A 27,316-nucleotide genomic window follows, 5' to 3' on the forward strand; every position below is an offset into this window, starting at 1 on the left:
ACTTAACACATGCAATGCTTGTATTGAATGCTGAGAATTTAGATAACTAGACTCGGGAAGCCAGGTTGGTTTCCGATGGTAGGGATGGAAACAAGCTGCGATTCTGGTGGCGGTGGCTAAGGGATTGGAGACAACTGAAAACTGCAGTTCAAACAAAAGGATTCCAGCCTGGACTTATCCAGTAATTGCGGCCAGCGGGGAGGATTTTGCGTGTGTGTGTCCCCTCCCAAGAGGTATTAAATGGGACTTGGTAGAGGGGTTGACTATGGACCTTGAGCGGTGGCGGGGTCGCAGGGATGGGTCTGGAAAGCAGACCCAGGAGGGGAGCGGGGTGTTGGACAGCAAGTGGACCACAGCAGGACAGCAGGCAGGGGGAGCTGCCCGGAGAAAAAAACATTCCTGGGGGAAGAGAGGGCCTAGGCCGGGGCATCGAAGGCCGTGACCAGGCGATCCAGCACACCCGGCGTGGCCAGAGGAACCGAGAGGGCCCTGCCCGCCGCGCGGACCTTCGGGAACTGTAGTCACCCCGCTGCCCCCGGACCTGGCCGGACTCGGACTGCGCGGCTCCTTCTAGTTCTAAATCGCACACAGACCCTGGCTGGGTGAGGTCCTTCCAGTGTGGGCGGCGCCTTAAATGACGTCATCGAAGGTCCGCCTCCCTTTCGTTCAATGTTTTAGGTGCCCATGGAAAGTCTGTCACGCAGCAGGCCGGCAATACAATATGAACCAGTAAACATTACAGGGAGGGCTCCTCCGATGCCTCTGCTATGCCTGACTTTTCCTCTGTGGGCGTGGTCCCCGCCGCCTCAGCATGGCTGGGCCCCTTATTTTGCTCAGGCGCAACCTGAGGCAGCTACACGCCGTGCCGAGGGGCGGGGCGAGCTAGGGCGGGGCGGGTCCTGGCTGTGCTGCGTCGCGTCGGGGGCCGCACCGGGGAGCGTTTCTCTCTAGTGCCCGAGGCAGCTCTAGCTGGGAGAGCCTTCGGCCCGCTCCACGGGGACCTCTGTGCACGGATGGACCCGCCCGAACACGGCGGGAAGCGGCCTGGCAGGCGGCGGCCCCGGCGACGTCAGCAGAAGCAGTACAGGGCCAAGGCCGCGGGTCCCTGAGGCGTGCGGGCCCACCGGGCCCGGAGGCGGCACCATGATGCCGGGCGAGACCCACTCGGCGGCGCCTGGGGCGGCGGATCTCTCGCGGTGTCAGGGCTGCGCTTCCCTGCAGCAGGTGCGGCGCCTTCCCGGAGCCGAGGACGCGGAGGGGCTCGGTGGGCGCGCCCGGAGGCGCGGGGCTGGGCGGAAGCTTCCCTGCCCCCTCCCCCACCCACCCCGCCTCCGCCCGTCGGTTCTCCCTGGCCCCCGGTTCTCCCTTCTCTTCTGCTGCAGCTGTTTTGGGAACGGCTTCCTTTGCTTTATGCAGGATTGGAACTCTGGATTCCTATACGGGGATGCGGTGGGGGGGGGGGGGGGCGGGGGCGTAAGCGAGTTCTGGAGGGCCCCCTCCACCACTTACCCAGCCTCAGGGCCCCCCAGGGCTTACATTTAGGTCGGTGAGTGATAGGATCAAGGTTAAGATTTTTGCTTGTTCTGGCCCGTCTTTAAATGTTTCTTGCCTGGAGGCAGGATCTTACGCGACGAATGGCATGCAGGTACCGGGAGTCTAACGGCTGCGTGGACTGCCCTGTACAGTGACAGGAGTTGCTAGTGTCTGGCTCCAGGTCCAGGGAAGTAGTGGAAATAGTCCCAAGGGGACTCCTTTCCAGCTAGACCCTCCTAGTTGTCCGATGTCGGGTGGCTTTTTTTAACTTCTTACTACCGGTGTCTTTAATAGTAGAGAGGAGCTGTCCACCTTCACCTACGAAATGTACGGTAATTAAGTCACCCCCTACTTTCTGTAGTGTTCTAGGTACGAGGGACGCAGATGGGTAAGATCTGCTCTCATGAATAAGATATACGTGTGCAAGTAAGACTTTATAAGGTTCTAAGTCTTAGAAAGGAAATAAAGGAGGAGTTGAAATGGTGGTCTTGTCTCTTGGCTGAGGTGGCAGGCAGGGTGTTTTTCAGGAGGTGACATTGGGAGATTTTGATGAGAAACAGCAGACTAGATAGAATAGGTGTGGGGGGAGCTTTCTAAATAGAGGGATTAGCAGGTGGAAAGGTTACTGAAGTGAGAAGGAGCACGGTGGTTTTGAGGAGCAGAACGTGGTGTGGGCATGGTGCAGAGGGGAGAATACAGTACTGATGAAATGAGACCAAAAAGGACCGTAGGACTAATAGGCCACTAAGGAAAGGTAGGTGTGTGTGTGTGTGTGTTATGATGACCTGATCTCAGACGTTTTAATTGTTGAGAGCAGGGGAGGGAGAAAAGGGAGTTCTGCACCGCCACTCTGGAATAGGAGAACTCATAATAAAATCACTGAATTGAGTTGTATATAAGGCTTTTGCAACATGGTTTAATTTTTTGCCTGTCAAATCCTGGGAACATGGGTGAAATTATCTGGAATCATTAATAAATTCTATTTATTCTTTGCGTCAGTTCATTCAAATATTTATTGATCACGTGCTGTGTTTCAGGCAGAGTGATTACAGCAGTGTGGGGCGGGGGCAACGGGAGACAAATAGCCTTGCTCTCTTGGAGCTTCCATTCTAGGAGGTGGGGATAGGAGACATTAATCAAGTTACATGAGAAGGTAATAAATGCATTGGAGACAAATTAAGCAGAGAAGAGGGGATGACAAGTGGGGGAGGAAGGGACCAATGGCTGAGATAATTAAGGAGTGCTCAGAAGGCCTCACAGGAAAGGTTATACTTGAGTGGGGTTGGGGCAGGGGTGAGAGAATAAGCTCTGTAGATATCTTGGGAGAAAAGCATCCCAGATAGTGGTAAAATCTGGTATGGAGGCCTGACATAGGAGCTTGCTCAGTGTGCTTGAGAATAGCAAGGAGACCAGGTATCTGGGGTGGAGTGAATGTTGGTGTCTTCATTAGTTTGGGGTTGCTATAACAGTACCATAAACTGGTTGGCCTATAAGTAACAGAAATTTATTTCTCACAATTCTGATGACTGGGAAGTCTAAGACCAAGGCACAGGCAGATTTGGTGCTGGTATGGTCTGATTCCTGGTTTATGACTGTTTTCTGCCTGTGTCCTCGCATGTCAGAAGGGAGAAGAGAGTACTCTGGGGTCTCTTTTATAAGGACATTATTCCATTCATGAGGGCTCTGCCCTCATGACTTAATCACCTCACAAAGGCTCCCAAGTCCAAATTCCATCACATTGGGGATTTAATTTCAACATATTAAGTTTTTGTGGGACCCAATCTGTAGCAGTCAGGGAATCTGATGAAGCCAGGAAAAGGAGGGCCTGATTATGCCTTGTAGCTATTGCAAGGATTTTTACTTATACTTTGAAAGAATAGATAGTTTCATTGGAGGCTTTGTATAGGAAAGCAACTGCTGTGACCTATTCTTTGCAGTTGTGGTTCTGATCTTCCTTCAGAAATCTGGTCTACCCATAGTCCCATCTTTTTTTAATTTTATGTTTTTATTGATTTCAGAGAGGAAGGGAGAGGGGGAGAGATAGAAACATCAATTATGAGAATCATCAATCAGCTGCCTTCTGCACACCCCCTACTGGGGATGGAGTCCGAAACCCAGGCATGTGCCTTGACGGAATTGAACTTTGATCTCCTGGTTCATGGGTGGACGCTCAACCACTGCACCACATGGCTGTGCAGTAGTCCCCATCTTGCTTAAATGTAGCAACTGTATCCTCCTGGTTGCTTAGGCCAGAAACTACATGTCATTCTTTCTCTCAAACTTGCATCCAATCTATTAATTGGTTCTATTGGCTCTGCCTTTGTTATCCGTTCACTTCTCTCAATCCCCACTGCCTCCACACTTGTGTGAACCACCAAAACCTATGGCCTGAATGTTTTTGCGGTAGTCTCCTAAGGAGTCTCCCTCCTTCCACCCTTGCCACATTCCCACTGTTGGATCTCAAAACAGCAATAGGAGTAATTCTGTTAAACCTCTAAACCCAGGTGTCTGCAGACTTTTTCTGTAAGGAGCAGGATCATAAATATTTGGGGGTGTGGGTGGTGGGCTTGTTCATGACTATCAACTCTGCCATTATAGTGTAAAAGTAGCCACAGGCAGTACTAAAGGAATGTGCTGGTGTGTTCTATCAAAATATTTACAAAAACAGGCAAAGGGCCTTAGTTTGCAGGCCTTTTTCCTAGATCTGGATACATCTTTGCATTTGGGTTTTCTGTTGCTTAAAATGCCTTTTTAGGGGAAGAAGGTGATTAGAGTGTCTGGAACAAATCTTTAATATTGCAAAGTACGAATGGAAAAATAGATTCATGGAGGATTATAGGGGACCTTGAATGGTTACCACCTTAATATTTTATTCTTATTTCTGTCAGTGTTAGGGAGTGGTGAAGGGTTTTGCATAGTTACCACACAAGAGCAGTGCTTACAGTAAAAATAACAGGTAGTGGTATTCAGGTGGATGGATGGAGGAGGTGCAACTAATTCTGGTAAATTATTTTACTAATGCATACTAGTGATAACAAAAGCCCAAATTAATTGAAATTTTCTGAGCCTGGGCCTGGAGGAGAGAAAGGTTCTGATTACGAGCAACTGCAGAGTGGACAGATCTCAAATTAGGGAGTTGATGGTGCTGAGATTTAAAATCTGAGAGACAGGAGAAAGTGAAACTGAGGCACCACAGGTATGGGGAATGTGGGGCTGACGTTTTTTTGGAGTGATGTCAGAACTGGAGAGTTTCAACTGTTTTCACATTTGTTGTTTGTGAAGCACAGTGCCTGCAGGGCACCCTAACATATATCCAAGAAAGTAGAGAAGAATCTAGGTTAGATGGGTGCTGGGTTCATTGTAAGAATTTTATTTGGGGAGAGATGGGAATGGAAGAGTATGTTCTGTCACTTAAAAAATAAATAAAAAATAAAAACTTTGAAAACCTTGGTGGCCATTCATGGGACTAGATGCTATCATGAGCATTCTGTGAAGAAAAAGTAACTGGGTAATGACAAAGGTGAGCATGGAATGGTGAGCAAAGAAGAAACAGATAAAGATAGTTCAATAGGAAGTGCATAGGAAATCAGTTTTGGAAAGCATGAGAATTGAGAACAGGCAGTTGCATTTGTCAGTGGGAGGTCAGTAACCACCTTAGGAAAGATGTTTCTGCATCTTGACTACAGCAAGTTCTGTGTTTCAGTCAAAGTCATGCAAGAGAGAAACTTAAGAGGTTCCATACAGAGAGAAGATAACCTCACTGTGTAGTTTTAACACACTAAAACTGGATCTTAGAAAATGTACAGTATATTACAAGCACCTTCCCTGCAGGAGGCATTTGCCCCAGTCCTGTGACTTCATTCTGAGCTGTAATGGGAACTCAAACTGTTCCTGTCCTGAGTTGAACAGTTGTTTGTTACACTGGGAATCTCCTTTCATTTCCTCCCTGTCCTCTTTTTCTTAGTGGTTGAATATGGTAGATAGTTCAGAAAAGTATAGATTACCACATTTTATGCATCTTTTTTGATTGTAGTCTCACATATTACCTTATCTTTTTTTTTTAGCCTAACTGATTGTAATGGTTCATGAGGGATCTGCAGTTTAATGTCCATATGGGTTGTCAAACTTTGTTAGTTACAAACCAATGTGGACCTTACCCTGAAAATATGCACAAGTAAAGCAGTCTTAAATTGAGTGGTTTTAAGTCAAGCTGCCATAAGTCTCTATTATTATGAAGGAGAAGCACCCCTCCCCCCCCCCCTATTTTTTCTTACCAGTTTCATTCATTGCAGAGCCAAACATTTTAACTCTTGGAGTTCCAGAAGAGAATTTGAAGCACATGGTTATACGGTTTAGCTAATGTAACTAGAATACTGGTAGCTTCAGAATAGATTTGAGCCTGTAATTTATGTAAACTTGTGCTGGACTCCCATTGATAATTGTCAACGATTGAACTTCATAATTTGGAGCTTCACACATATGCCCCCAAAGACATTGATTTGTAAATGGTTATATTATACAGGGGTGCTCACAGAATTATAATTTATTCATTTAGCAAATATTTATTGAGCATCAATAATGGTATATCAATAATGGTGATGCCATGGTATATTGGGAGTACAGTCAAGAACAGAAGAGGCATGGAGCTTGTGTTCTAGGTGAGGTTACAGATGAGTGAGAAAGCAACCAGACTATAAACTTAATGCAGTAAGTGCTGTGTTGGGTGATGTACAGGGTATGTTGAGCATCTAGGAGAGAACTGAAGGCTTTGTAAGGAAGTGAACCTAAACAGGTCTGAAAAATGATTTGTAGTTAATTAAGAAGGAAGAGATATAAGGAAAATATTCTGGATAGGAACATTTCATGTGCAGAGGCTTGGATGGGAGAAAGTAGTTTGTGATTGATTAGGCACAAAAAGTCAAAGGTAAGGGTAATGGAAGACCAGGCAGAAAGGATGGGGTGGGAACCCTCCAGAATTCCAAGTTCCCAGACTCCAGCCAAGGGCCAGCCTTGCAAGCAGGTTTTTGTAAGGATAGCAGTCTTAGGCCTGATGTGGTGACTCTTTCTTGTACACACAACTTGGGGGTGCTCTGGCCAGCTAGTGAGGAGAGGCAAGGAATGCTGCCAAACATCCAGAGTGCCCTGGACTGCTCCCACAACTAAGAATTTTCCCACCCCAAATGATAGTGTTAGAGTAGTACTGACGCAGACAATTTACTCTTCCCCAAATTATCTATTTACTGATTTGCTGTGTATCCATAGGTTTTACTCATTTAGTAGTATTATTTTGTAAACTACCTCAGCCAGGCCAGCTGGCTTGCTCCTTGCCAGGGCTGTCCTGCTGCCTGCTCCCCTCAGCTTCCGTGCTCAGTCACTGTGTTGATTCCACTTCCCCAAGAAGGGAAGGGAAGGTAGGAAGCACGAGGGGATTTCTTTTTCTCCAGTGTTGCATATTCTGTGACATTCAGGAGGAGATTGTATAGATAAAATTAAAACAGTACACTATAGAAAAGGAATGAATGGGGAACAGAAAGTCTGAGTAATGGGTTCCTTTTGGATTTGTTAGTGGCCCAGTGAGTAAATATAAAGCATTGCTTGAGAAACTCACCCAGAGAGCAAAGAAAAACAAAAGATGGCAATTGTGGAAGGAGAGGAGAGAGAATTGAGACTAAATCTGAGCCTTCCAATAGACATCGGAATAGAAATTCAGAAGAGAGCAGGGCTGCTGGGAGAAAAACAGTAATCAAAGAAACCAACCACCTTCACTTTTCCTGGAGAGGAAGAGTACCCTGAACCTTGCTTCCTTCCTTGGAGGCAGGGTGATAGGGCTCTGCGCATACACCTGAGAATGAAAGTGGGTCAGGAGCGGGGCTCCAAGGGCCTTCCACCTAGATTCAGACTGCTCAGCGTTCACAGCTCCAAGATTCATTAGTTGGAGACCTTGGCTGCACCCAACATCAGTGACATTTGAATCAGATTGAAGAAAATAGAATGTTTTATTAGGACACTGCTGTATCTGACCAACTTTGAATTGCCACTCAACCAGGCCTTAGGAAAAAAAGTCAGGGACAAGGATGTTATAGGAAACCAAGAAGTCATGTTCATTTAGTATGTCACATTTTTTCTTATATAATGCTATGTTTTGTGAATTTAGGTTTTTGTTTTTATTAGTTATACATGAACACAGTTTAGAGATACAGCTAGATATATAAGATTTGGTAAGCAGCCTCCACCCCCTAGCTCCCCTAATTCCCACTTCCCAAGAGACAGCACTTTTATTTTTTTAAAATCTTTATTGTTCTGATTATTACAGATATTCCTCTTTTTTCCCCCCATAGCTCCCCTCTACCCGCTTCTCACCCCACTCCAGGCCTTTCCCCCCCTCCACTGCCACTGACCTCGTCCATAGGTGTAAGCTCTTTGTCCAATCTTTTCCCTCACCCCCCACAATCCCTTCCCCCCGAGAATTGTCAGTCTGCTCCCTTTCCATGCCCCTGATTCTATTACATTTACCAGTCTGTTCTGTTAATCAGGTTTTTTATTCATTTGATTTTTAGGTTCACTTGTTGATAGATATGTATTTGTTGTCCATAATATTTTTATCTTTACCTTTTTCTTCTTCTTCCTCTTCTTAGAGAATACCCTTCAGCATTCCATGTAATACTGGTTTGGTGGTGATGAACTCCTTTAGCTTTTTCTTGTCTGTGAAGCTCTTTATCTGACCTTCAATTCTAAATGATAGCTTTGCTGGGTAGAGTAATCTTGGTTGTAGGTTCTTGCTATTCATCACTGTATATTTCTTGCTACTCCCTCCTGGCCTGCATAGTTTCTGTTGAGAAATCAGCTGTCAGTCGTATGGGTGCTCCCTTGTAGGTAACTAACTGTTTTTCTCTTGCTGCTTTTAATATTCTCTCTTTGTCTTCTGCCCTTGGCATTTTAATTATGATGTGTCTTGGTGTGGTCCTCTTTGGATTCCTCTTGTTTGGGGTTCTCTGCGCTTCCTGGACTTGTAAGTCTATTTCTTTCACCAGGTAGGGGAAGTTTTCTGTCATTATTTCTTCAAATAGGTTTTCAGTATCTTGCTCTCTCTCTTCTTCTGGCACTCCCATAATTTGGATGTTAGTACGCTTGACGTTGTCGCAGAGGCTCCTTACACTATCTTCATATTTTTGGATTCTTTTTTCTTTTTTCTTTTCCGGTTGGGTGTTTTTTGCTTCTTTATATTTAAAATCTTTGACTTGATTCTTGGGATCCTCTAGTCTGCTGTCGGATCTCTGTATATTATTCTTTATTTCAGTCAGTGTATGCTTACTTTCTGATTGGTCATTTTTCATATCCTTGAGGGTCTCACTAAATTTCTCGGAGGTTTCTAGAAGATTCTTGAGTAACCTTATAACCGTGGTTTTGAACTCTATATCCAGTATTTTGCTTTTATCCACTTCTTTCATTTGTGACTTGTTTCTTTGTCTCCACATTTTGGCTGCTTCCCTGTGTTTGTTTCTATGTACTGGGTAGCTGCTAAGTCTCCTTGAGTTGATTGAGTGGCCTTGTGTGGTAGGTGTCCTATAGGGCCCAGTGGTTCAGCCTTCCTAGTCACCTGAGGTGGACACTGTTGGTGCACCCCTTTGTGGGCTATTTGCACAGTCTTGTTGTAGTTAACCCTTGATTGCTGTTGGTATCACTGGGAGGAATTGACTTCCAGGCCAATTGGCTGTGATGATCAGCTGTGTCTACACTGGAAGATCTGTTGCGCAGGAGACACCCTTATGGAGCAGGACTTGCTTCAGTGGGGCTTTGGTGCTCACTGAGTCTGTCCCTTGAGTGTGTCTCTTATGGATGTGAAGAGTTTTAATCTGGTATGGTCTCACTCTGACCACTGGATACACTGGCTCTTGGATCTCCAAGGAGGTGCAAGATCAGCCCCTGTCTGGGGCCGCCCAGCAAGAGCAACAGGGACATCTGCAGATTCCTCCTCTTTGTATGGGGTTTGGAAGTGCCCAGACGAGGCCCAGCTGTGAAGCAAGGCAGGCTGCTGCTGCCGGGCCTTGGACCTTCTTTTGGAATCTCTGGGGCTCTCTGACCCAGCTGCAGTTTGACAGGTTTTAGGAGGAGAAAGGACAGGCCATTCATATGCAAAAGCCAATGTGCACAGCTTGGATGGGGTTGTAAATTGGGAGGGGCACGGTCTCTGGGAATCAATCACCAGGGCAAAGCAAACAGCAATGGCTGCCAGTCAGCCCTGCACTGGAGAGGTCCCCAGGTCTCTGAGTCCCACACCCCTGTGCAGGAACAATGATCTCTGTGAGCACCTCTGAGAGAAAGCCTCCCTCGCATTCCTGTCCCGACGCCAGACAGTCCAGTTTATCCCCATATGTGTCTGGGTCCCCCAGAGTCTCACCCGGAACTGGAGTTCAGAGCAAGCAGGAGCTTATATCTCCCTCCCAATTAAAAGAGCAGCACATCCAGGTGCCAGCACTTTCTGTGCCTCGGCACCTCTTACCAGTCTCACTGTGCTTTCTTCACCTCTCTAGTTGTGGAACTTCCACTTAGCCAGCTTTCCTGCGGTTCTGGGTGGTAGTTGTTTTGCCTTTAAGTTGTAATTTTGATGTGGTTGTGAGAGGCAGAAAGTATAGGTGATTACCTATGCCGCCATCTTGGTTCTCCGAGACAGCACTTTTAATTACTTGCTTAGTGTGTATTTCATAATGAACTTTCATATTGTTAAAATAATAGACTTCTGTTGGCTACTTATTGTTTTTCATGTTTAGGCAGGTCATTTGATTTCTGACTTTGGAAAGTGAATATTGAGCTCTCTTTCTGCCCTGTACCCCACCACACCTGAGCACCCCTTCTCCGCTCCCCCTTACCCCCATCCTCAGTGTAGTTATGATTTCAGTTAGGTCACTATGGGAGTTGACCTAACTACATGTTATTCAGAGCTAAACTCTGGAATAAATTACAATTACTTTTCCTTTTCTGTGTTTTCTTGTTTCCTCTGGTTAATGATTATATCCTTAATTCAACTTCTTCATCTTAACCTTTTGCACTCGGATGTCGAGTGAGACTAGACACGGTTAGCATTAGAATAAAGGAATCGAGAAAAAAGCAAGCGAGTGCAAAGGGTTAAAATTGTTAAGGAGTGCTTACTTATACTGGGGGCTGGGTTAAACACTTTGGCTCATCCTATTTAATCCTGATAGCAAGCCAGTTTTGTAACCTCCTAGTGTTTGTCTCCTCATCTGTGCAGTTAGAAATGGTTCTGAAGCAGGGAAAAGTCAAGTAAATTTGCCAAAGGTCACTGCGCCAGAAAGTGGAGGAACAGGAATTTGAATCCAGCTATGTGTGACACTAGGACTGAGGTCTCTGGAATGTCTCTTGCATAGCACTTTACATTACAGATGGCATCTGGAAGCAAGGTGGGGAAAGTGAGATCAACTAGCAAAGAACTTGAAACAGAATGGAAAAAGAGAAAGAGTCACTTTTATCAAAAAATTGTAACTTAACTGCATGAGGAAAAGCAACTATGTACATTCACTTGCACTTCTCTGCCTTTTAAAGCTTTCATTCAAGCAGATAATTGTATCATTTTCTTATTAAGGGAAAAATTCCCTCTTGAACCTTCAACTCTAATCTAGTACTCAGCTGCCTTCCTAGTCTCTTTACTTCTGCTTTGTGCTCCACATTGTTCTCTGTGGGTTTGTTCATGATTTTGGTGAAGCTTGTTCACATCTTGTAGTACCTCCCTGAGCAAGGATGTCTGGGAAGTAAGTTTATGAAGACTGCAGATTTGAAAATGTCTATTTTATTATCACTATTGATTGCTAATTTGTATAGACTTTTACTTAGAACTAGAGGCCCGGTGCATGAAATTCGTACATGGGGGGGTGTCCCTCAGCCCAGCCTGCACCCTCTCCAATCTGGGACCCCTTGAGGGATGTTCGACTGCCCGTTTAGGCCCGATTCTGGGGGCAGTTGGATATCCCTCTCACAAGCCAGGACTGCTGGCTCCCAACTGCTCACCTGCCTGCCTTCCTGATTGCCCCTAACTGCTTCTGCCTGCCAGCCTGATTACCCCCTAACCACTCCCCTGCCAGCCTGATTGACATCTAACTGCTCCCCTGCCAGCCTGTTTGCCCCCAACTTCACTCCTCTGCCGGCCTGGTCACTCCTAACTGCCCTCCCCTGCAGGCTTGATCGCCCCCAACTGCGCTCCCTTGTAGGCCTGGTCCCTCCCAACTGCCCTCCCCTGCTGGCCTGATTGCTCACAACTGCCCTCCCTTGCAGGCCTGGTCCCTCCCAACTGTCCTCCCCTGCTGGCCATCTTGTGGTGGCCATCTGGTGTCCACATGGGGGCAGGATCTTTGACCACATGGAGGCAGCCATCTTGTGTGTTGGTGTAATGGTCAATCTGCATATTACTCTTTTATTAGATAGGATAGAGGCCTGGTGCATGGGTGGACGCCAGCTGGTTTGCCCTGAAGGGTATCCCGGATCAGGGTGGGGGTTCCCTTGGGGTGTAGGGCGGCCTGGGCCAGGGGCCTGTGGTGGTTTGCAGGCTGGCCACGCCCCCAGGCAACCCAAGCGGAGGCCCTGGTATCTGGGATTTATTTATCTTCTACAATTGAAACTTTGTAGCCTTAAGTGGAGGCCAAAGCTGGCCAGAGCTGCAGAAGCTTGGCTTCCTCCATCGCCGGGGGCAACCCTAGCCTCCTGCTCTCTCCAGCTCCGTGGCTGCCACCATTTTTGTTGGGATTTATTTATCTTCTATCATTGAAACTTTATAGCCTTAAGCGGAGGCCTGGGCCAGCCAGGGTATGTGGAAAGCTTGGCTTCCTCCATCACCGGGGAAACCCAAGCCTCCCTCCTGCTCTCTCCGTGGCCGCAGCCATCTTGGTTGGGTTAATTTGCATACCCGGTCCTGATTGGCTTGTGGGTGTAGCGGAATGATGGTTAATTTGCATATTACTCTTTTATTAGATAGGATTCATTTGTTTTCAGAAAATTTTGAAGGCTTGTTTTCTAGGTCTCCAGATTTTTTTGACTGCTGTTGAAGTCTAAACCATCCTGAGTCCACATTCTTTGTATATAACTTGTTTTTGTTTTTGTTTTTCTCTCTCAGGATTTCTATAGACTCTTTGCTTTGTCTCTAATATTCTAAAATTTTATATTGATGTGTCATGGTTTGGATCCTGTTTGTATCAGTGTGTTGGGCCCTTTCAATTTGGGAACTTCTGGCTTCATTTCTGGGATCTTTTTCTTGAACATTAGTATTTCTTTGATTACCTCTCCATCTTTTCTGTTATTCTCCTTGTAGAACTCTTATTGTTGGGCATGTGGACTTCTTACACTGACACTCTCATTGTTTTTCTTTATTCTTTTCCATGTCTGTGATTTGCTTTATTTTGGGGGACAGTTTTTCAACTTTATTATTAAGTCTATAATTTTGCTTCCCTGTTTTTAATTAATTATAACAGTTTTTTGAGATATAATTTATATACCATAAAATTAACCCTTTTAATGTGTACAGTTCAATGGTTTTCAGTATGTTCACAGTCATCTAATCTTGTCACGACTATGAAGTATGAAATAGGTTTATCCACACACCCCTGTATCTCCCCAAGAAACCTCTTCAATACAGGGTGAGACAAAAGTAGGTTTACAGTTGTGAGTACATGAAACAGGGTTTATTCTTGTATTATTAATTATTGTTTATTTTTTATATGAACAACTGTAAACCTACTCTTGGCCTACCCTGTATTAGCAGTCATTCCCTGTCCTCCCCTAACCTCCTCCACCCCGGCCACTAATCTACTTCCTGCCTCTGGATTTGCCTATTATGAACAATTTATATGAATGGAATCATACAGCCACTAGCCTTTTGTGACTGACTTCTTTTACTTGGCATAATGTTTTCAAGTCTCAACCATGTTGTAGCCTGTGTCATTCATTCCTTTTCATTGCCAAATGACCACGTTGTATGACTGTATGACATTTTGTTTATCCATTCATCAGTTGATGGACATTGAGTTTATTTTTACTTTCTGGCTAGTGTGAATAATACTGCTATAAATAAGAATGTACTAGTTTGGCCTGAACATGTGTTTTCAATTCTCATGGGTATATACCTAGGAGTGTAATTGCTGGATCATATGCTTAACTCTGTTTAACATTTTGAGGAATTGCCAAACTATTTTCCACAGCAGCTGCACCATTTCATATTCTACCAGCAATGTATGAGGGTTCCAATTTCTCTATATCCTCTCCAACACTTGTTACTGCCTGTCATTTTGATTTTAGCCATGCTAGTGGGTGTTTATAGTCTTACTTTTAAGAGCTTTTTATTTTAATTTCTAAGATCTCTGATTATTTCTTGTTTCATGAATTTAATATAAATTGTCTCAAATCATATTTTTTTTTGAAGTTTTCTTCTTAATTTTTGCTTATTCTAAGTTTCTTTGGCTTGTTTTGGTCTCTCATGTTACAAGTTTCTGAGTTTCATTGTAATAGGTCTGGATAGGCCATTTATTGACTAAATAATATCTGATGTCAGTACCTTTATCTTATTTCCAGGCTGGTTAGAGTTCCTCAGGTCCTCAGATAAATTGTTTCAAGTCTCTGCCTGGAGAGCAAAAGGATTGGCTATTACTATCTGGGAGCTTAATGGGGAGAAGAAGCAGGTGGCAAGTGTGCGTAGGTGTAGCTGGTTCCTCTGTTCTTGGTCTAGTCCACCTGTTCCAGGTATTCTCAGCGTCCCAGGAGGAGACTTTTTTCAAAAACAAAGCTCCTGCTAGATGAGGGAGGACCAGCTGGCTAAGAGGAATCTGGTGTCACTGATTCCCAAGCTTGTTGATGTTTTGCAGTGTAAACTGAGTACACCACACTGAAATCAAGTACACACAGTCAGCATCTGTACAACTAACTACCTTGCTCTTAGAGTTCCATCATTCAGGTTAAAGATTCAGAGAGAGGCAGTGTGGGCTCAGGATCACACTGCATATTTTTGTGTTTTATGTACAATGGAAATAATAGATTTACATATTTCTGTGTTTATGTAACACAGTAAATAATATGTTTATGTTTTATAATAAACTAGGGGCCCAGTGCACGAATTCATCCACCTTGAAAGGAACTGTGGGCTGTGAGGCTTCGGTGGGCACAGGGGCGGGTCTCGGCCCATCTGCGCCCCCACCTGGCCCCTCCCACCACGGCTCCCGGTCCCCTCTCTGCTGGCAGTCCTGCTCCCGCCACTGCTACTCTCACACGCTGATGGCGCCGGCCCCGCTCGCACCTGCTGATGGCACGAAGCGATTGGGGCTGTCGCCGTCAGTGGGTGCGAGCAGCAGCTGCTGCTCTGATCGACCCTCAGGAGCAGGGGGAGGTGGAGAATCCCTTGGGCAATTGGGGCTGGCAGCTGCCTCTTGCACCTGCTGCCTCTCGCACCCGCTGCCAGTGACGGCCCCACTTGCACCCGCTGCCGATGCCTGGCACTGGTCCCGATCGCTTAGCGCCGTCAGTGGGTGCGAGTGGCGGCTGCCAGCCCCAATTGCGCCTCAGGAGCAGGTGGAGGTGGAGAAGCCCTGAAGGGTGATCAGGGCTGGCAGCCGCTGCTCGCACCCACTGACAGTGCCAAGCAATCGGCCGGCGCCGGGCAACCGCAGCGGGTGCGAGCGGGACCGGCACCAACAGCAGTTGCAAACACTGGGGGGGACCGTGGCACATGGGAGCAAAGAATTTTCCGTAACCACCAGAGGCTCGCCCCGATGACAGTGACCAGCACCCCGCCTTGGTCTGATGCACCTGCTCACCTGCTCCACCATCCCACCATGGCCGATGCCCGCCATGTTCCGTGCACGCTCCCTGGTGGTCAGCGCATGTCATTGCGACCAGTTGTTCGGTTGTTCCACCGTTCGGTCTATTTGCATATTAAGATTTTATATATATGTGTGTGTGTGTATATATATATATATATATATATATATATATATATATATATATATGACATGCTACTGTAAAATTATATTTAAAGTAATTTATATAAAAACAAGTACCTGACTAGTGTTTTTCTTTCTTCTTTCAGAATTTAAATGAATATGTTGAAGCATTAATCACCTTGAAGCAAAAAATTATTAATACAGAGTGAGTATATTTATGTGTTTGGCTGAACTTCATGGACCTGGACAGACAAGCTGAAGTGGAGACGATGTTAGACCCCTGAGCCTAAAAGGCGAACTGGAGTTTCTCTTCTGAGGCCTACATGGTGTTGTGCTGATTATAATGAAACTCCTGTCATCATCATTAACCTTCTGTTATTGGCCTTTACAACAAGGCTCATGGCTTAGGAAGTGATTTTTGCTAAACTGGCAATTTTTTTAAAGCTGTCATATCTTCAAAGCCTTCTTAGTTTTAGGAGAGGGTCTCAAATTTCCTCACAGTATTTCATAGCTGTGGTGTGAGATATAATTGTTTTTTTTTTTAATTCTAATGAAGTCACATAATTTATAGGCTAAGATATTAATTAGATCAAAGGGCTTTTTAAATGAAATCTCATATATCAATACAGTGTTTTAAGGAATTTAAGATAATATGTACATGTTTGCATATATATAATTAAACTAATTTATTGTGGGGGAAGAAAGGTGCCTTGCATATTTTGAAACATAGTTTTAACATAGTATAACAATTCTTTTCTTTGTTGCAGTAATTTGTTAACAGAGTACCAGAAGAAATGTGATGATATCCTTTTATTGGCTTTTTTTCTTAGAATTTTTAAATTTACTTACATATAATTTTTTAAAGAAATGTGAGATTTTCATAGTTATCTTTTGGAGGGCACTATTTACAGACTTAAAGTAGGGAGTATTTCTAACAAGCACAGTAAACAGTTGGTCTTTTACTGTTAATACATGTTTCCTGATAAAGACTGCAGATCTCTCTATTTTAGAATTTTTTTTGTCATTGATTTTGATATTCTTAGGTTTCATAAGCTTTTTAGTGAGTAGATCTTTTTCTTTATATATACATACATATATGTATATATGTATGTGTATTTCAGAGAGAAAGGCAGAGGGAGAGACATCAGTGATAAGAGAGAATCATTGATTGGCTACTTCCTGTATGCCCCCTGATGGGGATTGAGCCTGCAACCTGAACATGTGCTTTGAAATTGAACCATGATCTGGTTCATAGGTTGATGCTCAATCACTGAACTGGACAAAGTAGGTCTTTTTCATTTGTACCAAGGACGTGCTATATGTTCTTTAGGCTCAGAAATTATGTGAAGCTGAATATCAGAATATTTGGGCATTTCTGCAAGAAGGGCCCTGTAGGAATATTCAGAATGTTAGAAAACCGACTTGTGTTAATCAGTGTTATGACTTGTAGAGATTAATGTATACCTTGAGCTTATCGTCACAATTTATTTAACAACCATGAAGGGCACTTGTGTTATATTTGGCCTCTGGTTAAATAATTTCTTGGCAGAGTGAAAATAGTGTGTATAATTGATCCTTTCTCATCTTGTGATGATGACACTTACCCTGAATTATTTCTCTCCCATAAAATAAAATTTCTCTCATAAAAATACATGTATATTTTCAGGGAGTCACTGAAGTACAGCTTCAGCTTAAATATTGGGACAGATTCTGCTGGTCACCTTTGGCAGTTACTCGAAGCATGCTTCATTCAGTATTATGTCTGACATCCTGGACTTACTTGTTCGTGTTGGTACCATCATATCTAATTTGTTATTAGAGTGATAAAATCGGGGTATAACATTGAAATTTACTTTTCATATCTGTTTTTTTACATTAAAAAATATAAGTCATTGAAATTTCTTGTGCCTTATTTGTTGAAACTAACAGTCTACTTAACTATAAATGTGTATTATTGCAAGAGTAATTTCTTTGCTTATAAAAACTACAGAAACAGTTATTGCAATACTTCTAATTAACTATACAGAAAAATAGGTAGGCAATCAATTCCAGTATTAGGAGAGTATGTGTTCATCCTTTTTGGAAGAAATGGTATAACCTTTTTGAGATAATTACACAAGTAAGTAGGAAAATTACTCACTTTTCTAAAATTTGCAGAATTTAGAAATTTGTTAGGATAAATTATTAAAAATTGATAAAACTTTCTATTATTGAATTTCCATTCGTGATATAGTAATCTGCTTCTGTCTCGAACCCACAACCTACATATGTGCCCTGACCAGGAATTGAACCCCCAACCTTTTGGTGTACTAGGATGATGATCCAACCAACTGAGCCACACTGGGCAGGGCTAAATAGAGATTTTTGAAAAAACACATTTGCCATTTGCCCCAAATATGTATTTGCTGTACCTCAAGTATGTAGTAATTTGCTCTATAACTTGAGGTACCAATGTTATAGGGTTTGTATGGCTTTCTTATATGACTTGCTTTCTTACTTTTTTTTGTAATTCTGACTATTTTGTTGTTTATTAGTTCCTCTTTCTAAAGGGAAGAGCAACTTTATTTCAGCAGATGTTTTTTGAACTTTTCTTTTCTTGCAAAGACTGCAATAATTTAGGTTGAATAAAGTATATTACTTAATCTTGAGAAGTTTATATTCTAATAGAGGAGGATACAGACTTGTTACAAATAAACATTTGCTATATTGTGGTATGATTAGGAATTTATAGGAGATGAAATTTAAAGGAATTATTATTTGCTGTCTTTATAACATTACTGGCAGCTTGAGATGGTGAATGAAGTTATCAAATTGTATAAATTGTAAAAATGAAGGAATATCTAGATTTTTTGTTCTCCCTGTCTTGTTACTCATTAAATATAGTTATGCATAGTTTTAGTAAGAAAATATTCTTGTTTGATGCAATTATTGGAATTATTCTCTGGATCATTTGAGAAGTGGTGGACAAGTTATTTGGGTGTTCTGATATATATAGGATTTGAGGTATTATCCGTTAATTTCATATTGTCTTTATTCTTGGAATTTAATATTGATCATTTATTTAATCAGATGCCTTTTTAATTTAGAGAAGTGGATATTTTTACTTTTAGTACATGTTATAAATAGGAATAACTCAGTAAAAATCTTCTCACTATGTTACATGTATGCTATTTATGGAACTTTGAATATTGTTTTCTAGGAATTATGATCTTACCTATATATACACTGCAGTGTTATTTTTAAGTGAGTTTTGTCTTCAGACAAGTATCAGTAGATAAAATTCTCAAAGTTTTCTTTAACAAGCTTTACAGCTGCAGTTTGCCAGAAGGTAAGCTATCTGTTCTCATATTTGATTTGAGAGAGACATTTCTCAGCCTAGATTTTTAAATGGATGGATTTGAAAAAAAGAGCCATTTATGTTTGACCCATTATTTAGAATATTGCTTTGATACTCATAATAAAAGAAGATTCATGTTTCCCAAATGAATTTCTTACTAAGGTATTAAATTATGGTCTAGTTTGACTTTTCAATAACTTTTACTGACTATGTTGCCATTGAGATGAAGTTTATTGCCATAATGGTTGTTTTCTATGTGAATTGGACTGTTTAATGGGGTTATTTATTTTGTATGTTTGAAACAATTTTAGATAAACTTATGTAAAAATTTAGCAATATTCTAAACTGATTACATTTATCACTTAGAAGAAGGCAAAAAAACGTGGTTGTAAACTGAATCACAAAATTGTCTATCATTTAATTTGAATAAATGGTGATGAGTTCAAGATTGGAAGAGCCAATTTACTTGGCAGATTGCACTTTAATGTTTTCTCCAGCAGATTGAGAATCTGAGAATCTGCTGTATCTGCTTCTCAAGTGGCTTTTTAAAAAATATATTTTATTGATTTTTTACAGAGAGGAAGGGAAAGGGATAGAGAGTTAGAAACATCAATGAGAGAGAAACATTGATCAGCTGCCTCCTGCACACCCCCTACTGGGGATATGCCCTTAACCAAGGTACATGCTCTTGAACAGAATCGAACCTGGAACTCTTCAGTCCGCAGGCTGACGCTCTATCCACTGAGCCAAACCGGTTAGGGCTCAAGTGGCTTTTTGATATACTTTTATTAGAAATAGATTATAATGCCAAAGAAATAAAAAGCAACGTGAAGGTCATGTTGATATAAATAGAGAATGTATTTAAAAAGAGAAATTCTTTCATTCCTTTTTGTTTTCCTTTAGAAAATAATCAAAAGTCACCAATAGATATATTTAATAATTCACTGTATAATGTTAATGCATTGTCCATTTTCAGGGAGAATAGTACTCTGCATCATCAAGTGGAACAGATGCTTCAAAAAATTTCTCCTCTGCAGAAATGTCAGGAAGAACTGGGATCTTTAAAAGCTGAGCTAGAAGAGAAAAAGGTACCTAAAATAATTTTCCTCCAAAACTATATCTTCAATTAATTAAGAGCTGCTAATTCACTGTAATTGGGATAACGATACATTTTATATATTAACAAAGGAAATTAATACTCATCAAAACTCTTAAGTGTGTTAGTATACTTAGTGAACATTGAACTAGTTGATTTATGGCTTGATCCTTACAGTGATCATTTGATCTGTAAATCTGTGTTAGTTTCTTATGCTTTATGAAATGTTCAGTAGTAGAGGATTCTTCTAGTTGTGAATTTTTATGGCTCCCATGTGTCCTGTATTGATTACCTTTTCACATTGTTTTTGTTGTTTGTTAGTTTTTTTTTGCTTTAAGTGTAAAATAACATGCAAAAATTTAAACTTAAAAGTAGCAAAATCATATTCTCTATTTCAAGATCAAGTTGTAATAAAACAGTTTATTTAAAATAGTATAAGCTTGTTTTTCTATATAAATTTTGGTTTACTCTTTATAGGAGTCTTAGAAGAGAATTCCTGGCTTTTCAGATAAGAAATATCTGAAGCCAATAAAGAGAGGTGATTTGCATAAGACAAGTTATAGACAAGCTGGGATGATTCTTGGCTTCTTTACCTGTTCTTTAAGCTCTTCTCAGTATCATTGTGCCTCTCAGTCTTCAAATTGTGGCATCTTAATAATGCCATGCACCTATCTGAGGTCGTACATACTTTAACAGTGATTGAGTTTCCTATTTCTGTAGAAATTCTATTTTACTATACAATAAAAGTTAAAGAAAAACAACTAAGACATTGAATTTTGTCTACCTCTGATCTCTCCTATATAATAAAAGGCCAGAGACTGTAACTGCGTCACGACCATAATGACTGTTAGACCAGAACCACCACGGCCCCTTGCCGGGCTGGCCCCGCCCCCAAGCAAGCGGTGAGGGGTGATCAGGTAGTCAGGCAAGTGGTTAGGGGCAATCAGGTAGGCATCCCAGTGGTTAGGGCCGATCAAGTAGGCAGATGGTCCCCCAGCAAGCAGTTAGGGGTGATCAGGCAGGCAGAGTGGTTAGGGGCAATCAGGTAGGCAGGCAGAGGAGGTTAGGGGTGATCAGGCAGGCAGGAATAGAGGTTAGTGCCGATCAGGCAGGCAGAGCAGTTAGGGGCGATCAGGCAGGCAGGCAGAGTGGTTAGGGGCAATCAGGCAGGCACGGGAGCAGTTAGGGGTATCAGGCAGGCAGGCAGAGGGTTAGGGGCAATCAGGCAGGCAGGCATGCACGTGAGCGGTTAGGAGCCAGCGGTCCCGGATTGCGAGAGGGATGTCCGACTGCCGGTTTAGGCTCGATCCGGATCGGGCCTAAACGGGCAGTCTGCCATCCCCTGAGGAGTCCTGGGTTGGAGAGGGTGCAGGTCAGGTTGAGGGACACCCTCCCACTGTGCACGAATTTCTTGCACCAGGCCCCTAGTATATATATAAAAACGTAAGGGACCATATGACCAGTCAACCGAACAACTGGTCTACCGTTCACTTTGATGCACACTGACCACCAGGGGGAAGATGCTCAGCAGGAGCTGCCCCCTGGTGATCAGTGTGCTCCCACAGCCAACCTCCTGTGACTGGCCAGCCTCCCATGGGTCCTCCCCCCGGTCGGCTGGCATATAGTACCCTTTAGCGTATATGTATTGATTGGTGTTAACACATTTTTTCCAGTTATTGTTAAGTATAACGACTTGTTTTATATTTTTGTGTACTAGTAACAATAGCTTATATTAAGCTTTAAAATTTCTTTAGGTTTTTTTGAATTTTAATTGGTTGAGACAAAAATATTAGCGATTTACTATTATGAAGATTTGTACTTGTCTTAAAATTAATACATTTTCACTTTATAGTTTTTATTGGACTATTAATCATATTATCATATTATAAAAGGCTATGTGACCAACCACGTGTCCTGCTGACTGACCAAACCGGTTGGCATATATGATGCACACTGGCAATTTAAAAATAAATGTTGACTCGCGCATGCATGATACATATAAAGCTCTTGCTGGTGCCAATTGTATGCGTGTGTTTCAATCTGTCATTGTCGATTGTGAATTTGATTGTTTTTGTTGACATTCATTGTAAACCACATTGCGATTTATGCATCGACTGTTCGACCAGCCAGTATATATGATGCCCACTGGCAATTTAAAAGTAAACGTTGACTTGCGCATGCATGATACATATAAAACTCTCGCTGGTGCCAATCGCACTCATGTTTTAATTTTAAGATACTATATTGTATATACTATTTTGATGTAATTTTTTGCAGTATTGTAGTTACCACACAAATCTTTCTTCTAATTAATTTCAGTGTGCATGAATCTGTGCACCGGGCCACTAGTGTTTAATAAGGATCTAGTTATAGCCTTTACAATGTTCAATGAATTGTACTTTGGTTTCCTGCCTAACATATCTATTCAGTTAATTTCATACAATTAAATGATAATAATTTAGCTTTGGTAGGTCAAAGTAAGTTATTACTGATGGTCATGACTTTCAGATTGATAGTATCTATCTATTTTTTAAGAGTTCTCTGAAGTTATATCAGGAAACTCATCAGGAATATGCTCGTATAAAAGAAGAATGCTTGAAAACTGATGCTCAGTAAGTAATTTTAAAATTACTTTGGAAATAGGGTTTTCATCTTAAAAAATTCTTAAATCAACAGTGTTTCTCTTTTCTCTGAGTTTGTTGGCCGTAATTAACTGCAATCTTGAATGTTTTTCAACCTTGGTGTCCACATCTGTAAAGTGGAAATTGTAACTACCTTGAAGGGTTATAAAGAGGGTTAAATAAGCTATCACATGTCAAAGGACTATGCAAAGAGAAGACTCTGTAAACATGTTAATATTTATATATCATGCATGCTTGTGTATTCTGTGTGAAAATATTATTTACTCCTTTCTTGGTACCAGTACTTTAACAGCTACCATTCAGAATGGATGTCTTTGTTGCCATTCATAAAAAGGGCTGTTCAGAAGCATCCAGTTGATTATTTTGAAGTTTTAATCCTATATTCACATTATTCAACAAACTTGTAAACTACACAAATAGTAGTTTAATTGATGTAGCAGTAATTCAGAGACTCTCTCAGAGAGTACCTCTCTTCTTTGACTCAAATCCATCCAAAAACAAGTGCACATCTCCAGCCACGGTCTCTCATAATAGTGGTGTAGTGAATACTCCCGCCATCCGTGCTCCTGAAAGGAGCATTGCCTAGTTAGAGGCTGCACTGAATCTAGGAGACCATCCAGACATATCAGCTTGATTCATAGTTGAAGCCACTGCAGTTCAGAGAGAGAAGTACACATTTCTTTAGTCCATTTTACAACTGTTACATACTAAACGGCATAATATTTTTCTTGTTCTACCGTTAGAACAATTGCTGGTAATTTTAATGGTTGATGTGTGATGCTCATTGTGACTGACATTTACTTTGTTATATGAACATCAGTAATTAAAAATAAATGTGCCACAAGCTAATGTATATTTTTTGTAACATATATATATATATATATTTTTTTTTTCTTTACAATTTTAACATATAAAATTTTTATTTTTAGGAAGAAGAAACTGGAAGCCAAGGTGAAGAAGCTGGAAGGTATTGGTACTATTGTTATCTAGCTACTTACTGGTAACTGTAACAGGTTGTAGTACTGGATCAAGTAGTTGAGTAGTCATGGTTTTGATGGCATATCCCTGGGTGATTACTTTAAGGATACCATTAGGAAGAAGTCTGGATGCTATATTCCTTTCAGTTACGAGATAGTAGCATGAAAATGAATGTGGCAAATCCTTGAAATGTTGTTCCACTGAAAGTAATAGCAGCCTATACTTTTTTCTGTAAAAAATAACAATAAAAGGATTTAATTTTGAAAGTTGAATCTCAGAGCTTTCTCTTTTTTTTTTTTTTTTTTTCCTAATGAAATCAGAGGTTAGCAGAGTAAGGTACTACTTTTAGTACCAAGAAACTTGCTGCATTTAGATAGTTATGACTATACCCATGGAGGGATTTCCGTGAAATTCTCTACTTTGGGGATTGTCACTTTGTCCATGGTCCTCCCCACACCCCATTGTCTGATTAGGGGCTTCTAGTCCACACTGAGTAGGCAGAGTACAGAGGGGCCACTGGAAGGATCTGGTCAGTCCTTATGGAACAGCTATTAAACCTTTCAGGAATTGAATGCAAGATCTTTCCTTCTGTTTTCTTTTCCCTTCATTGAGTGTTTGGGATGTGGAAATAACATCCAGTAGAGACCAGCGGGGCTCTGCCGGAACCATCCCTGGTACATGTTTCTCTCATTCCTGCTGTGCTTACTGACCCTGCTGTTTGATATTTCATCATACTTGCAGTGCTCTGCTTCAGAGAATGGCGTATTTTTTTTATTTAGAGTGTGAAGCAAGGATTTAAATTAAGTTGGATCAGGACATACAGATAAAGGAAAATGTTTCTAGTCATCAGTTTACCTAGATAGAGCTTGAGTTTTTTAGACCATAACTCTTAAATATTTTAGTAACAATTTTTTCCTTGATTTGGTTGTTGCACAGACATCAATAATATGGCAATAAGTACAACAGCACTGTATATCTATTGAAGGAAATGCTTTTAAAGGGGCCTGAAATGCTTGTAAAACTATAATGCAGCTTTTAGAACAATTCCTTTGGAGCAAAAATGTAGCCTTTGTTTTCCCTGTGACAAATTTTTTTTCCCCGTTAAATGATACAGCATAATAATCCAGTAAAAAAATACTTAGGTTAAATAAATACTTAGGCTTATTAAAAGGAATCAGGACAGGATTATTATCCTGGTATTTTATGGGATTTTACTTTTCATAGTGATTGTGAATGAACATATTTAGTACTACTCAGATTCCTAAAGTATACTTGGATTATACAGTGCTTCAGAACCAAAAACAGAAATTAATAATTGGCTGAAGATTCAGAGAACAGCTATGAAAATGCCTTAACCTTTTGCACTCGGATGTTGAGTGTGACTCGACACGGTTAGCATTAGAATAAAGGAATCGAGAAAAAAGCAAGCGAGTGCAAAGGGTTTAACAGTACAGTTGATCCTTGAACAACTCAAGTTTTAACTGCGTGGGTCTATTTACACATGGAATTTTTTCAATAAATATTATAAATTGTATTTTTCATATGATTTTCTTAACATTTTCTTTTCTCTAGCTTTATTGTAAGAATACAGTGTATAATACACATAACATACAAAATGTGTGTTAAGTGACTCTTCATGATATTGGTAATGCCCCTGATCAACAGTAGCCTATTAGTAATTACTTATTTGGGAATTCAAAAGTTATATGTGGATTTTCAACTACTTGGTGGTCAGCGCCCCTAACGCCAAGGTTGTTCAAGGGTCAACTGTAGATCATAATAAAGGTATTAGCAGTCATGATTATTAACTTATTGAAGGGAATTCCAGAAAGGAGTGACAATATAGTAAGCATAGAGAAGATTGTCCCTTCCCCCAAATAAAGAGAATGATATTAACTGTATTCTAAGATAAAATCACAGTTCTACAATCTATAAACCTTAAATGTTGCTGATTGTTGAAAAACAAGGAGGGGGACCATGGCCTCCTTCTCTTGAAAGGTTACATGTGTTGGAATCTTTCCTATCTAGAGGGTTTGGGTTGGCTTGTGCTGGGATTGTAAAGGGACTGTGCCAATTTTATGGTTTTGTAGGTGATAGAAATAATTTTTTAAGCTAAAAGTTTTTCTGCATTTATCCCTGATTGATAAAATGCTGAAGGCATAGTAATCTTTTACAAAATTTTTTTCGAAGTTTTAAGAAATGAAAAAAACTCAGTAAATTAGGTTTTGAATATTTTATTACTGGTACTTGTAAAGTTGGTAAATTATGTTTCTTATTTCCTTGCACTCTTTAAATAAAGAGGCTGCTGTCAAGCAAACTCAGGACTTCAAGCAACTAAGGAATGAAAAGAAAATACTTGAAAAGGAATTTAAGAAGACACAGGTAAAAGATAACAGCACACACACGTTAACTTTCTGGTTTCAGGGCTCCTTAGTGTCCTTGTAAAAATGCAATGAACTGCTCATGCAGGAGTCAGGAATGAGGCCCCTGGTGGAAACAGCCAGCAGTGCTGTCAGGCTGCCCCTGGACATTGGGTCTAGAGTGGCTGCACTCCTGTACATTCAAACACTGTTGTTAGTGTTTTGTTTCCACAGGAAAAGCTTGATGAATTTTCTAAACAGAAAGCTGAAAGGGGTGAGTATTCAGTTAATGGTTTACATAAAAATTATGTTTGGTACACAAAATTCTTCTTTTAACTGTTTTTCCCTCCATATTTTTAGAGTTGAGAAACGTTGGAACACAAATTACAAGTGATACTTATGGAAGCATAGATAGAAGTGAGTATATTCCAAGTTCTGTTTTTATTTCTGTGCATTACTTTTAGTGTTTTGGAAGGTTGCTCTTACCTATAATTGTGAAAGTTGCAGGGCTTAGTAGATCTTTCATGGAAGAAGAAGCCATATCCTATTTCTTGTCTTCATTAGATCCCTGTGTATTATCACTATACTATGTGACAAAATAACATACTGAAAGGAAGTATAAAAAAGAAGTGTTGTTTAGGAAGTGAAAACTAGTTAGAAATGTAATTTCCAACTTTTCAATGAATAGGTATAGTTTTCTCATTAGTTTACAGTTTATTGAGTTAATTTCTTAGGTGCCAAATATATAAAAACTAGAGGCCTGGTGCACAAAATACATGTACTGGCGGGGGTGTCCCCTCAGCCCAGCCTGCGCCCTCTCGCAGTCTGGGATCACTCGGGGGATGTCCGACTGCTGGCTTAGGCCCTATCCCCCCGGACATCCCTTTCGCAATTTGGGATCCGCCCGGGTCCTTGCTCCTTATTGCTCGACTTGCTGCTCCTTAACAGCAGGCTCCTTACCGCTCGGCTTACTGCTCCTTAGCCCTGCTGTGGAGGCAAGAGAGGCTCCCGCCACTGCCTCTCTGCTTTCCAGCCGTGAGCGCGGCTTCTGGCTGAGCGGTGCTCCCTCTGTGGGAGTGCAATGACCACCAGGAGACAGCTTCTGGGTTGAGTGTCTGCTCCCTGGTAGTCAATGCATATCATAGCCACCAGTCGTTCTGGTTGTTCCGCCGTAAAGGTCGCTTAGGCTTTTATTATATAGACTGGAGGCCTGGTGCATGAAATTCATGCATGGGGGGGGGGGGCTCAGCCTAGCCTGCACCTTCTCCAATTCGGGACCCCTCGGGGGATGTCCGACTGCTGGTTTAGGCCCGATCCCAGGGGTTGGGCTGAAACTGGCAGTTGGACATCCCTCTCACAATCCAGGACCGCTGGCTCCTAACTGCTCGCCTGCCTGCCTGCCTGATCACCCCTAACTGCTCCTCCCTGCCAGCCTGGTG

General features: G+C 41.7%; 1 protein-coding gene across 2 annotated transcripts in view; it reads left to right on the top strand.

Annotated features, from left to right (window-relative positions):
- The first annotated feature begins 933 nt into the window (after positions 1 to 933).
- The window catches only part of ICE1 (interactor of little elongation complex ELL subunit 1), a 60,114-nt gene continuing 33,731 nt past the window's right edge, over positions 934 to 27,316 (top strand). The window contains exons 1-10 of one of the 2 annotated variants that reach the window (XM_079788272.1): positions 934 to 1,224; positions 15,611 to 15,669; positions 16,232 to 16,266; positions 18,774 to 18,792; positions 19,778 to 19,889; positions 22,433 to 22,509; positions 23,469 to 23,506; positions 25,817 to 25,899; positions 26,112 to 26,151; positions 26,238 to 26,294. In XM_079788272.1, the coding sequence (XP_079644398.1) occupies positions 1,144 to 1,224; positions 15,611 to 15,669; positions 16,232 to 16,266; positions 18,774 to 18,792; positions 19,778 to 19,889; positions 22,433 to 22,509; positions 23,469 to 23,506; positions 25,817 to 25,899; positions 26,112 to 26,151; positions 26,238 to 26,294 (601 nt within the window). In that variant the 5' untranslated portion in view covers positions 934 to 1,143. Of the gene's footprint in view, positions 1,225 to 15,610; positions 15,670 to 16,231; positions 16,267 to 16,337; positions 17,253 to 18,663; positions 18,793 to 19,777; positions 19,890 to 22,432; positions 22,510 to 23,468; positions 23,507 to 25,816; positions 25,900 to 26,111; positions 26,152 to 26,237; positions 26,295 to 27,316 lie in introns of those variants that run through there. The other variant, XM_079788273.1, reaches the window with a different exon arrangement.

The sequence above is a fragment of the Cnephaeus nilssonii genome (genome assembly GCF_951640355.1).
Source record: "Cnephaeus nilssonii genome assembly, chromosome: 2".
Taxonomy (NCBI): Eukaryota; Metazoa; Chordata; class Mammalia; order Chiroptera; family Vespertilionidae; genus Cnephaeus; species Cnephaeus nilssonii.